At 40.1% G+C, this 14,611-nt stretch overlaps 1 protein-coding gene across 9 annotated transcripts in view; it reads right to left on the bottom strand.

Annotated features, from left to right (window-relative positions):
• The window catches only part of NFATC2 (nuclear factor of activated T cells 2), a 161,237-nt gene that overhangs the window by 88,219 nt on the left and 58,407 nt on the right, over positions 1–14,611 (bottom strand). For all 9 annotated transcript variants that reach the window (XM_039332237.1, XM_039332240.1, XM_039332239.1 and 6 more), the window contains 2 exons: positions 11,131–11,333; positions 9,725–9,897 (listed from right to left, as the gene is read on the bottom strand). In XM_039332237.1, the coding sequence (XP_039188171.1) occupies positions 9,725–9,897; positions 11,131–11,333 (376 nt within the window). The remainder of the gene's footprint in view (positions 1–9,724; positions 9,898–11,130; positions 11,334–14,611) is intronic.

The following is a 14,611-nucleotide window of genomic DNA, read 5'->3' as shown; positions in this document are numbered from 1 at the left end:
TATACCTCGTAGTGTGTTTTCCATTACGCTTTGGAAAATCCCAGGAGCGACATTTACTCCAAACTGTAGCCTTTTTACTTTAAAGGCTCCCCTGTGGGTCACAATGGTCTGAGCTATGGCAGCATCATCATCAACAGGCAGCTGTTGATATGCTTGAGCTAGGTCAAGCTTTGCAAAAACACGCCCCCCCTTGAGAGAGGCCAGGATGTGACTGACCACAGGAACAGGATAGGCATGTTGCTGCAATGCCTTATTGAGTGTGCATTTGTAATCAGCACAAATGCGAATGTCCCCATTTGCCTTTAGAGGCGTGACAATGGGGGTCTCCCACGGGCTGGAATCAACAGGTTCTAGGATTCCCTGTTGGATTAGTTTGTCTAGTTCAGTGTCAATCTTACTTTTTAAAGCAAAAGGGACCCTTCTTGCTTTAATCCTAATGGGAGTGACAGTGGGGTCTAGCTTTAAGGACACAGGTGGTCCTTTGAATGTGCCCAGCTGGGGGCTGAAAACATCTGCAAATTCTTTGCAGACTTCCTGTAGGTCGAGTGTTTGTAAGCTGTTGAGTCCTGTGACGTGTATCCCCAGGGCCTCAAACCAATCGAGTCCTATGAGACTCGTTCGTTCACCCCCTACTACTAATAAGTCTAGTGGACCTTCAAAGCTCTTGTATTGCACGTTAAGGGTGGCCTCCCCCTTAACACACACTCTTGAGTTCTGAAAATCTGTTAATACAATATCAGAAGGCCTTAACTTGGCCTTAGACCCACTACTGGAACAAATCTTCCTAAATGTATGCAATGAAATGATGGACAGGGCAGACCCTGTGTCTAGTTCCATAGATAATGGAACCCCTTGTAGCTTCACGTTGAGTGACAGCTTTTTCTTCATGGGCTTGTGTGTGCCTGTTCTACAGATGCTTCTTCGCGAAGCGCAAAAACCTACCCTATTCTGGCTGGGGAATCTGGTACCTTTCAGGCGTTCTTCTTGGGGTTGTGCCTTTCGTCGGCTCAGACACACAGCTGCAATGTGCCCTTGTTTGCCGCATGCCCGGCAGGTAGCGGAGCGGAACTTGCAGTCGGTTCTCCTGTGGCGACCTCCACAGCCGATGCACTTGAGCGGAGCCGAAGAGCTTCCCTTCTGGTTCTCTTCCTTCGCGGGGTGTAGACGGTCGACTTCCTCGTCCGGATCCTCCTCGGAGTTTCGTCGGACGTCTTCCTGGTGCACGGACGCACCCTCTGCACTGTTTCTGATCGGCCGCATGTTTTTGATAGCGCCGCCTGCTGCTTCTTCTGCGGTGACTTCCCTTAAGGCGTCTTGGAAGGATAATTCTTCCTTGGCAAAAAGTCTCTGTTGTAGCTCTCAATGCCTTAGCCCGCACACGAATCGGTCCCTCAGTCGTTCCTCGAGGTCCTTGAACTCGCAGGGCTTGGCGGCCTTCCGTAGCGCGGCGATGTATTCCTTGGCTGTTTCACCGGACCGTTGATCCCTCTGCTCGAAGGTGTGGCGCCATGAGATAACGGACACCTTGGGGTGGAAGTGCTCTTTCAGCAGCTTCTTCAGGTCTGCGTAGCTTACAGACTCTACTGGAACAGGTGCTACAAGATTTTCTGCGATTTCGAAGGCGTCTTGGCCGCAAACGCAAAGCAGGGTGGCGGCCTTCAAGCTATCTTCCCTCACTTGGTTTGCCTTGAAGTAGTTCTCCATTCTGGATACGTAGGACTCCCACCGCTCTGGATGTGAGACGTCGAATTCCGAAAGCCTTCCGATTTTCGCCATCTTCGGATCTTCAGGAGACGGGTCTATCAGCCAGCCTACCCCCGAATGCGCACCGGATTGGCGGGCAGCTGCCGAGTCGACGCCGTTCCTCTTCCGCCGCTCAGGACTCCTTGGGTAAGCTTACACTTCTTCCTTTCCAGGTAGTGCAAGGCATCCCACCTTCGTCGCCAGTGTTGCGTCCTTGGCGGGAAAACAGACACGAGAAGCAGCTGGAGTTCTCAGTTTCTTTTATTCAGCGTTCAGCTTACAGGAAGATGGCTTCAGCCTCGCCCAAACGCCTCGCAGCCTCTTATATAGGCAACTCCCGGGTAAATGGGTTACTTTTCCCGCGCCAGCACCCGCGCATGCGCACGGCGCTGGCGACAGCCTGTCTGGTCCCGGGCAGCTTTGCACCTGCCCGGGACTGCCTGCAAACGCCCGAGCCGTTTGCAAAGGCTCGGGACATAACAATAACATTTGCAAGTTTATTTTGAAGCAATGATGATTTTACCTAATTTTGAAAAGGTATGTGTGGTACTCATCCTTCTTTCTTTTCCCTGCAACACTCACCTTCCCAAACAGCTCAAAGCAGTGTAAGATTTTTCTCAAATACTGCTGCTTTTATGTAACACTTCTTGACTGAGCAAGTGATTATGAAATATTGCAAATTTATATGGTCAATTTAGGAAATGCAACCAAGGAAAATCAATGTCTATGGAGAATCCAATGCTGCAGGGCATTTTTTTTCTTTTGGGAAAAAAAAACAGAGAGAAAAGCAAGAGTTTGGACCATCCTGTTTTTTTTTTTCTTAGTCTTTTTTCCCCCATTGGGGAAGAACAAACACTAACTGAATTTCAGATGGCAAATACCAGTTGTCCCACCACAGATCTTTGGGTGCCAAGCTGTCCTATTGATTAATCATTCTCATTGTCATCAAATTCCTCCTTATTTCCTCTTGCCTGTGACAGCTCTTCAAATATTGAAGTATTGACAGCCCTTGAAGTATTAGAAGACTGCTATCATGTCTCCCCCAAGCCTTCTCTTCATTAGACCATTGAACTATTAAGGGAGGAACAGGATTATAAATCAATCATGAGACTCATTGAACCTATAGTGCTTCAATGAAGTGGTCCTTATTTGTCCACACCTGCCTCTATTTGTTTGAATGAGTCACACTGGCTATGTAGCAGCACTATCAAAGTCAGCACTTACTCCAACTATTGAAAGTGGGGATAGAAGTGCCATTGCTACAGAATAACAGTACTATATAAAACAGACTCCAAAGTGGATTCTGGCTTCTATTTCTCTGCTTACTTAGATTAGCAGGTATGTCTTCTAATCCAAATGCAGGAGAGGTAAAAGGAGAAGGGATTGTAATTTTAAAAGTAATGTTTGCTGATACATCAGAAATTAAAACTAGGATCCAGCTACGTTTCCTAATAAGAAGATCCCTGCTGTATCAGGACAACATCCAAAAAACTTACAATTCTGTATCCAGCAATAGTTAACTAGGTGCTTACATGAAATCTAGAATATGGAAGCAACAGGCCTTCTTCCTGTGCTATTTCTCCCCCTTCCCACTCTCAACCTGCACCACTAATTATTCAAAGGCAATTACTCAACTTTTTACAACCTGCCATTTCCCACAACTTATGGCTTTAACTCCCAGAATTGCAGGCAAGCATACAAAACACCAGAATAGGCAAAACTAGATGGTTTCATATTTCGAGCAGAAATTGCAACAATAGGTGTGACAGTTGTTGTTGGCTGTGGATCATGCACAGCACACTGAAGAGGAGCTATGGCTCCCATGATGGTAATCGCTCTAGGATAAGCTCAAGATAATTTTGCAATCTCTATCAGACTTTTCCTTCCTACTGTGTTTAAAGTGTGAACTCAAAGAGTTAGGAACTCGTAGGCAACAAAAGCTCCAAGGCATTTAGAGCTCCTGTAGAAGATACGGAGTCCTTGACTTATGAACACAGTTGAGACAAGAATTTCCATTGCTAAGTATGGCAGTTGTTAAGTGAGTCACACTCAATTTTATAACCATTTTTGCCATGATTGTTAAGTGAATCATTGCAGTTGTTAAGTGAACCATGTGGTCATTAAGCAAATCTGATTTCCCCATTGAATTTGTTTGCCATATAAGCTGACCAGGAAAGTAGCCAGGACCCCAGGACACTGCAACCATCATAAATACCATTTTCTCCTGAAAATAAGATCGGGTCTTATATTAATTTTTGCTCCAAAAGACGCATTAAGGCTTATTTTCTGCTTAGGTCTTATTTTGGGGAAAATATGGTACTAAATGAATCTGTCTGGCTGACGATCTTAAGTGGGACTTATTTTGGGGGTAGGGCTTATATTACGAGCATCCTGAAACATATCATGTTAGGGCTTATTTTTCGGTTGAGTCTTATTTTCAGGGAAACATGGTATATGCCTGTTACCAAGTGTCCAAATTTTGATTATATGACCTTGGGGATGCTGTGACAATCGTAAGTATGATGAACAGTTGTAAGTCACTTTTTTTCAGTGCCATTGTTAACTTTGGATGATTAGTAAATGAATTGATTGTAAGTCGAGGACCACCTGTATGGAGCTGAACTTATATGAACTCAGATTAATTTCTTTAATTTAAAAACAAGATTCTAGTTCACAAAATTAGAAAGGCACACTGTAGAAAAAATATAAATGATTTTGGGAAAAGAGCTGATTCTTTAATCAAGATGTCCTTTTATTTCTGAGTTATTAGGAAACCAGACTACCAATTTTTAAAACATTTTTCACTTACCACCAATATCATGTGAATAAAAAACATTATTATGCAAATATGTATTGCAAATAGATGTCGAAGGAGTTGTATTATTAAATTTCTGCACTTTGCTCACCTCTCCATATTTTTCCCTAGAATAACAATGTATTTCTGTTCCTTCTATAATAATTTTCCTCCTATGCAAACAACATTTATATATGGAAAATAATTCCATTTGTATCTATACTATTGATTTTCATAATTCATAGTAAACAAGGCACCTAAGCTTGCTTGAGAGAGAGGCTTAATGGAAGAGTTATTCAAGTAACATGTATGTAACATGAATGTAATGGAAGGGAGGGAGGGAGGGAGGGAGGGAGGAAGGAAGGAAGGAAGGAAGGAAGGAAGGAAGGAAGGAAGGAAGGAAGGAAGGAAGGAAGGAAGGAAGGAAGGAGGGAAGGCTGGTCATTGATTTTGAGCAAAGTTACTGAAAACGGACAGCCCTCGTAATGCCCCACCTGAAAACAGCAGGCTGCTGAATCTCCTGAGAATCTTCAGAATAGTTCGTTGTTGCTCTTTCACTAGACTTTCTGTTGCCAATCTCCCAGTTGGCTTTCTTTGTTGCAGAAAGCCGCAGAAGATTTGCCAAGATGAAAACATTATTTCCACTGCCCTTGCAAATGTACCACATATCATAAATGCAGGCTATCTCAATTTTATGGGAAACTTGGAGAAGAGGGGAAAAAAAAATTAAACAGGGAAACTACCAAGGAAGTTGTTTCAAAAGAAGTGATTTAATCCAATTTCAGCCAAACTAAGAAATGCCTTTGAAAATAAATAGAGAAATGTCAACATTAATCCCGTAAATTTTGAGAGAGGAATTAGAAAAAGGGGGGGTAACTTCGCTCTGATAATATTTATAGTACTGAATATCTGCAGAAGGAAAGATAAGATCTAAAAGTCCTGCTAGTTCAGACCGCAGGGTTATTAAATGCACCATTCCCTTTCCACTGAGGTTACCAGATGCTGTGTTCCCAACATGTCATTCAAAGATTCAGGTGTGGTCCTCAGTAGAAATTAGGCAGTTTTGATTTACCCTAATTGAGAGCAGCTTTCCAGGCTTTCAGACTAAAGACTTGCTTAGGGGTGTCTGAGATGTTTTTGTAATCCTCCCTCATTGTTCGACTCAAGCAATGTTTCCCTTTTTGTTGCTTTGGTAACTGATCTTCTCCCTTTTCATCAAGTGTCATCTTTACTCTCTACAAATCATTGAGCATGCCAGTATTTCCATCTTGTTCAAACACTGTATTTTATCTTTCAGCTATTCAAGGAAAATGATTAGTGACTTATTTTCTTTCCCTCAATATTGCCACCAGATTGCTCTGAAAAAATACACACAAAAAAATTCCTTTGGAAACATAATTCATCACAAATATCCAGCCGCAGGTAGATCTGCATCATCTGACTTAAAGCAACACCCTCTGATTTAAAAAAAAAATGCTAAGCAAAATCTAACTGGGATAAAACCTGATTGATAGACCAAGGCTTTGGACTAGAGTGGGAAGTTGAAAAAAGCTCACAGAACATGGCAGGAGTGAACAGATTCCATACTGAGACTATGAAGTAAACATGGATATTTTCATGTAATTGCTATGAGTTAATCTCAGATCAAGAGAATGTTTACCTTTTTACTTCCCACATGTGCAACTTCTTAGTACATTACTTTATAATCACCACACTTTTATAATCCTCACCCTTTCAATTATGAAGGAGCACATCCCTCAAGACTCATGATGAGGAATACAACATCTCTACTCAAATTGGTTTCTATTTCTCTGCAGCTGTTGATCTCCTTTTAGATGCCTTATGGCTAGCAACCACCAACTCAAGGGACTACATTTAGTGGGAGCAACCGATGAGCTAACTAACACTGCTATTTCAGTGAGTTTTCTCTAGGGATTGACAACTCCAATCCCTGAGTGATTTGCTAGTAATGAGAATCCCTGTTTGTAAAGGTATAAACCTTTACATACTGATGTGGGAAATTGGAGAGCTCTATCTCTTTTTTGGTTCAAGAGATAATGTCCTCTTGACCTTACAATCATGCTCACATGACTCCCCATCCCCATTCATGAACTATGAGAAATGATAGTTTTAATAGGGTCTGCTACTCGTCTCTAGCTAGCTTGCTGTTTATTAAATCCACTCACAACAATGCTGTAACTAAGAAACACCATCAATACATAAATGTAAGGAGAAAATGTGCAAATTTGTGAACAATTTTAAATTTGGATTAAGTGAAAGGCTGAAGTGATGTGTATAACATCTTAGAGGAGGGATTTTTAAGCTTGTAATTATCTGCTGATGAGAAGGTTAGAAGTCATATTTTATAACCTTTCTTATATATATATAAGAATATAACCATATTTCCTAAGGCTCGTCTTTTACTTTATGTAAAATTCTTAATAAACATAAATAATTTTTTAAAAAGAATGTCAGTCAAAGCACCAAGATGCATACTGAGAATATTAAATCATGTGTACTTTACGGAATGCTTAGTCAAAGAATTGTCCAAATGGTCCAAGGTTGTAAATTAGGGTGTATGTTGTATGTGTGTGTTAAATGGTTAAATTCTTCACACAACTTACAGTCAACAGGCAGATTAGCTAAAGCAGTGGTTCTCAACCTGTGGGTCGGGACCCCATTTGGGGTCGAACGACCATTTCATGAGGGTCGCCAAACAACGCAGTCCGCCATTTTTCCCCCTTTTCCTTAGCTGTGCTACTCCCTTTTATTCTATTGACTTTTGAAAGCCAATAGAATAGACTCTCTTGAATAGAGTCTAATTCTATTGGCTTTCAAAAGCCAATAGGAATTGTCCAGGCTGTCTCTGCCCTGCTGAGTCTGCCAAAAGTCCCATTCTGCAAACGGTGCTGCACCAGTTGAGTAGTCCTCAACTTATGACCGGTTGAATAGTCCTCGACTTACAACTGGTTGGGGGGTCGCGGCATTAAAAAGGTTGAGAACCACTGAGCTAAAGAAAACCTGCATGGAAAGAGGCAACCCAACTTTGATACTATATGCAAACCATAAGCAGTAGCACATTGCCATCAACACACTTGAAGATCAACTTATCAGGATGCAACAGAAAAAAAACACAAAAGTATACGGACTTTGTCCTCATCCAAGAAAGCAAACCCCAATAACTGATAATAAAACTTTTCCAGATGCTTCAATTGCAAACCTAACACCATTTTAGAAGGATGCAACTCCAATACAAATGTGTCTTAGGGAAAGCATTTTGCTGTGATCAAAAACCACAGAGTAGATCTTTCAAAGCCTCCTTTCTCAGGCGGTTTATTATTACAGCAAGGCTTTGTACACTAATATGAGTCATACAACAAAAGATGTAAAAATGATACGTTATAACTATGAAATCCCCAAACCACTGAGAAAACTCAAGTTACTAACAAAAAAACACTACAGGATGAGAAAAAATAGTCATGAGGGTAAGTTCTTCAAAAATGACTAAGCCTCCTTTGAGGTGCTAGAATGGAGGCTGCACCACAGGTCTCGACTCATTGAAGGGCAAGGACCTGTAAATGTTTGTATCATCCTCCTACCTCAAGAGAAGATAAACTGGAATATTTAAGAAGAGGTTCGCCTGCAAGAAAGCCAAGGACATTCTCCCCATGGAAAACATGATGGGAGAGTACAATAGACTTCCTATATGGTTTAGATACTATATGTTTAATGGAAATCCCTCCTCCCAACTCCCACCCCCCTTTTTTCCTCTTGAATTGTGGCTTATCCTAAAGTCTTTTGGAATGCTACATGGAATTATAAGATGCATTTCACAGTGAGAATTAGAAAACTCCCATTTTTTAGTATCAGGCAATCTTAGAGACATGCGCACGAAATCAAACTGAGCCATCTGTTCTGGAAGAATACTGATACATTTGGGCATTCTTTTATATGTCAATGAGTTTGCAACATCTCTCTGTTAATGGTGCAATATGAAGTTTATCTTCAAGTCATAAGACAGTCCCAGATAATAAGAATGCGTAGCACAGGATCAAAGGCCAAGCCCTTACATTGGTTAATTAAGGATTAAATGACAGGAAGTAAAGAGGGTGGTGTTTGCCTTTGGCAAGAGGTTAGCATGTTTTCCAGTTTTATAGGCAGTCCATGAATTAAGAACAAATTATGTTCCCTAACTCTGTCTTTAACCCAACTTTGTATTTAACTCAGGACTTGTACAGGTAGTCCTTGACTTACAACAGTTCATTTAGTGACAATTCGAAGTTACAATGGCACAGAAAAAAGTGAACTTATGACTTTTTTCACACTTACAACTATTGAAGCATCCCCATGGTCACATAGCCAAAATTCGGATGCTTGGCCACTGGCATGTATAATGGTTGCAATATCCTGGGGTCATGTGATCACCTTTGCAAATTTCTGACAAGCAAAGTCAATGGGGAAGACAGAGCCACTTAACAATCATGTTAACTAACTGAACAATTGAAGTGATTCATGTAACTGCCGTGACAAGAAAGGTTGTAAAATGGGGCAAACGTCACTTAGCGACTGTCTCACTTAGCAATAAAAACTTGGGGGTCAGTCACGGTCATAAGTCAAGGACTATCTGCATTTGTAACGGGCTGCCTGTTACAACAAATGGTAGATGGTATTCTCCCTCCTCAAATGGACAAAGTGCTGAAGCCATGCAAAGCTTTCAGGAACCAGTGAAACTGCATTTTTAACATACAGCCTATTTTCCATGATTTTTAGCAATTCCTGAAAACATTGTATGGCTTCAATGCTTCATTGGCTCGAGAAAGAAGAAAGCAATCTGCCATTTTTAATAATAGGTAGACGATTTGTATATAGGTGTTGTCCTTAAGTCAGATGTTCTTAACCCTGGACTGCTACCTGTAAAACAGCAGCCCCCAACCTTTTAGGCACCAGGAACTGGTTCTGTGGAGGGTGGTTTTTCTGAGGACCAGAGGTGTGTGGTTTCAAGTGCTGCCTTGAATCCCGTGTGTGCATGGATGGGGGTTCAGATAGGGCTTGCGCAGACTGGTTCCCAGCAGACTGTAAACCAATGCTGGGACACGGCCCGGGGGTTGGGGACTTCTGTGGTAAAATTATGGGCTTCAGATACAATATTACTAAAAATAATAAAGTTACTAGAAAATTATGACTTACAGCATTCAATGGGATTGGATGCAACTTGCAAAGAAACTATCCGGCCACTGGATTCAGGAATGTGCACGCGGAACACCAATCGCACACGGGTGTTCTTTCGGCCAATATCTGTTTCTCCTTTCCGTAATTCAATGTCTGCATTCCTCAGCTTGAGAATTCCTGCACAGTCAATGCTATGAAACAAACAAATAACTGAATAATTCTTGTCCAGTGACACCAGTACTTTTACCCCAACTACATTTGCAAGCTAATCACTCCCCACACCTGAAATTAATGTCTCTTTTTGTTTCTCTGATTATGACTACAGATTTGGCTTGGCTTTTTTTTATTGAATTTCATCAAGGGGCTGGCTGATTTTCTATTTTCCCTGAGGGAAAATGGACCACTGTACCTCTGCAAGACTATGAATTTCATCTTACCTCTGTTAGCTTACAACCATGTCACTCAAACAATGGTTCCAAAGAAGGAAATGCAAGTAATTCCAGATGGCTTATTCATGAAATACTTTATGTAGTCCTAATCTGGAAATCAGCTGATACCAATGGACCACTCCAATAATGCTGACTGATACAAACATTCCTAAATCTACAACTCTCCATTATTCTATGGAATATATTTCAGTGATTTTTCAGTCTTAAGCATCTGACAATATCTTTCTTTTCAATGTCATTGTCCCACCTGGAACAATGATTCACTGGACTCTTGATATTATCTGAACTTAGTTTTCTTACTATTCACATTTTTTTTCCTAGACAATCAAGAATCTACAGTTCAACCCTGAGCTACATATATTCTCCACATTCATAACAACTTGAGCAAGTAGCATTACTATAGCCATACTGCTTCCATCTATCCATCCAAATGTGAATGCTCAGTATAGATACTAGACTCTAGAGCATTTGATGCTCACCCCAGTTCAAAATCTATGAGGGAAAGAAGTCAATTCAAATGATAATTTATGTTGGGAAGAGGCTGATTAATTGAAAGATCCTCTTCTCCCAAGAACTGGCAAATTAGAACGTTCTCCTGGTGCAGAAATCAGAGCATCTAATGATCAGGTGCTTGCACTACAAAGGCTCTTCAGTTATGGACCTTGAGAAATAGGAGTTTCCAGGAAAACTGACAGATTTTTCAAGACTGGTGAATTATGTGTCTATTCTGCTAACAAGATCTCCAGTAGAAAACGATCTTTCTCCTAATGTGTAACCTCTGTTAAGGGATTGAAGAGGACCCCTTCTGCACTCACTTGAAGTATTCTATTACTGAACTACAGCAAATGCCATGGTAAAGCAAAGTGGGTTTACACTTGAGAGTTTTCTCTACAAATTAAATACAGGCATCTTTTACATTAATAATGTTAAGTTCTCCTTTGTTGCTATCTTACATTTTCTAATATAGAACCTTACATTGCTTTCATGTTGTTTTTTGGCTCCAGAGGGATTTCCAGCACTTTGGTGTTGCCAATTATTTTCTCAAAGCTGGTGGTAGTGACTGTTTTCCCTGTGATGCGATGGACTTGGTAAAAAGCATGTGGCTTAAGAATCCTCTCATCTGCTGTTCCAATGAAGATCTGAAGGCCCAAGGGCTTGTGGTCCACATAACCATGAAGCTGGCAAGAGAACAAACCATTTACACAATTATCTTAACGACAAATACAGCAAGAATTGAAATATTTTAGCAGTGTCAGATAAAGAACACAAAAAGCTTATAATTGCTCATCTTATTCCCTATGGTAAGTGAAGATCACCTCAAGATAAACAGGCATTTTTTTATAACTTAAGAAAGATATTTCCTTTCCTTTCCTTCAGGCTAAAATAGTTTTGCACAAAAAGAACATGGATAAATTAACTAATGAAGAATACTGTGTAATAATGTTATTATCTCTTGTGGCTTTATTTTGCAAGACTGAAATATGATTATTCCCGATTATTATTTTCCAAAAATGAGATATGTGATAGTTCTAATAGGAGCTGTTTTGAAGTTTCCAATCTTATTTTATTTGGTAAAATGTTTGCTCTTAGCATCTTCACAGTTTTCATAATTGGAATATAACTTATTGAACTGTACAGAACCATCAACCATTTTTAAAATGTCTTTCAAAAAAATTATGTGTCTAAGCTCACTTAGACACCTCTGCACTAAATGTGTCAAAGCCATTGTGTCAAATGGAAAAGGAAAGTAGCTGTAACTTCCCTATTATGATTTTAAAAAAAACCTTGCATGTACACAGAATTATTAAAACTATTAAACGTAAGTGCCTAAGCACTGGTAAAAGTGAAAGCATCAGTGAAATTGAAAGAGAGAGAGAGAGAAAAGCTAGGATTGCAATAATTAGTCAGTTAATGGCTACAATTCATTAATCAAAGACATTTTGCTCATCTAAAAACAAAGCCAAAATCAGTCAGACCATAACCATTATAGATCTTGATTAGCCTTTCCAGTCTTCATTATGGGCTCTTTGTCACAACCACATTATTCAGTATGTCTCCAGTATTCAAGTCAGCAGAAAAACAATTTTTTAAATTTATATTTTAAAACCACCCAGTAGCTGAAGCTCTCAGGGTAGATTACAGTAAAATACATTAAAATACAATTTGAATAAAGACATATGCAATAAGATGCAAAATAAAAAAATCATATAAAACAGGCTGATCACTAACATGTGTTAATAGTATTCCAGAATAATATTATTCCATGCTGGAGAATTCTGGAAATGCACACATCTTAAAGTTGCCAAGTTTGAGAACACCTATGTTATAAGATAAGATCACCTTTATTCTCTTTTTTTTCTGTAAACACAATGGCACACATTAAAAATGAAATTTTTAATGTTATATGTAGGGATCCTGTGTAAGGCCCCTACAAAAGGCCTACCTCTCCTGTAGCCCAAGCCAAAATGGCCACTGAAGGCACTATCCAGTGATCAGAGAGAAGAGGTCAGCATGGGGAAATAGCCAAATGAAAGCAGATGCAGTGCCAGACTGCACCATTACCCACGTCATCAGTGAGGCATCACAAAATATACAAATGACAAAACTTGAATCAAGAGAAAAGGAAAAATACCTTAAAACTCAACTGCTGAAGTAATGTACACAAGCTACCTCCTCAATTGGCTAAGGATGAGATAAAAGTTGTATTGGAGGACATATTCTCTCAAAATAGTGAGTAGAGGGGTCTAGGGCAACTTGCAACAGCCATCTTGCTATGGCCAATGCAGCACAGTCATCTTGCCACGGCCAACTCACCTTGGGACTACTCACCATGGCCAACTTGCCAAGGAACAATCCAAGTGGGATAACTCAACACAATAAATGTTATCCACCACTGTTTCTTCAACATTATTTCCATTTTTGTCAATAGAAATAATGCCAAAGAAATAGTGGCATATAATATTTATTGCGTTAAGTTATCCTACGTGGATTGTCCTGCAGTGAGTTCGCTGCAGCGAGTTATCCCATTCCATGAGCAGACCCAGTATTTACAATCAGAATTAAAATATTCCCAAATATCACTGCACAAAGACATTGGAAAGAGGCACTATATGAAGCAGAAGTTGAATTCTCATAAACAAATGCTGGATTGTCACCTGAAAAATTGAATCTCTCGATTGTTTTTCTGAAGAAAATCGTTGCTCCTTTTTCCTCTCTGACAAAACTATAACAACAGCAAAACCCTTCCAAGACAGGACGTCTAGAATCTTTCTTATAATGCAAGGAAAAACTTCAAAGCTAACTCTGAAGGCTTAATTTCAAAAGGTAAGGCATCAACTGAATGCTTAGCCAAAGTTTTTGGTAGTTTAGATTTCCAGTTTACAGAGCATTTCCTGCTTTTCAATTGCTGGAAATAATCTAGTAGTTAAAGAAATAATCTGTAATTATGATTAGATCAAATCCAAGGAAGTGTGTGTGTGTGTGTGTGTGTGTGTGTAATTTATCATGAGGGTGTACAGTATATAAATACAACAAACACACAAACCATACCTATGTCCAGAAAAGAGATGTTTATATTAGTAAATAAAGTAAATATGTAAATAAAACCTGTGCATAGAAAAAGTAGTTGCAGCTTATAACACAAGAAAATAAAAGTGCAGTAAAAAGGAACTGAACATAGCATTACAGTTCCAAAACCTAGTCACAAATCAGGCTACCAAATTCAATCACAGTTTTTTTATCTTGTTTTTTCCCTTCCAGATAATTCAAAAACAAGACTCAGAGTGGCAATGCATGTGTCTAGCACCCAACAGTATATATTTCAAAATTTAGGTAATGTATTCAATTTCAATGTCAAGTTATGGAGACCCAGCAAGTAATATACCTTCTGCTTTCTGAGACAGGCTCCATTCAAAGCCACACATACAAACAAATGCAACTCCATACTAAAGGCTGATGCACATGTTTGTCCAACAATAATAGGTGTGATGGCTCAACAGCTAGAGATGCTGAGCTTGTCAGTTGGAAAGCTGACAGCCTGGATTCAAGATCCAAGTGCTGCGTGATGGAGTGAGCTCCCATTACATGTCCCAGGTCCTGCCCACCTAACAGTTCGTAAGCATGCAAATGCAAGTAGGTAAATAGGTACCACTTCACTGGGATGCTAACAGCGTTCCATGTGTCTTGGCGTATATGTAGTCATGCTGGCCACATGATCATGGATGTGTCTTCAGACAATGCTGGCCCCCTCAGCTAAGAAATAGAGATGAGCAGACATGACTTGAAAGATAAAACCTTTAGTTTTACCTTTAGTATGCAACACCTCTGGCTAACTATTTGGATCTCAATGCTCAGTAAAGTCTAGTGCAGACATGTCAAACTCGCGACGTCACGTGACATTGCGCAATGTATCGGCACTGTTTTGCCATTGCCGGCAATGGGGTGGGCGCGGCTTCTG

Source organism: Crotalus tigris, unplaced genomic scaffold (assembly GCF_016545835.1).
Source record: "Crotalus tigris isolate CLP2741 ecotype Arizona unplaced genomic scaffold, ASM1654583v1 scf7180000024458.850180, whole genome shotgun sequence".
Lineage (NCBI taxonomy): Eukaryota > Metazoa > Chordata > Lepidosauria > Squamata > Viperidae > Crotalus > Crotalus tigris.
This window is presented reverse-complemented; position numbering and strand designations above follow the sequence as displayed.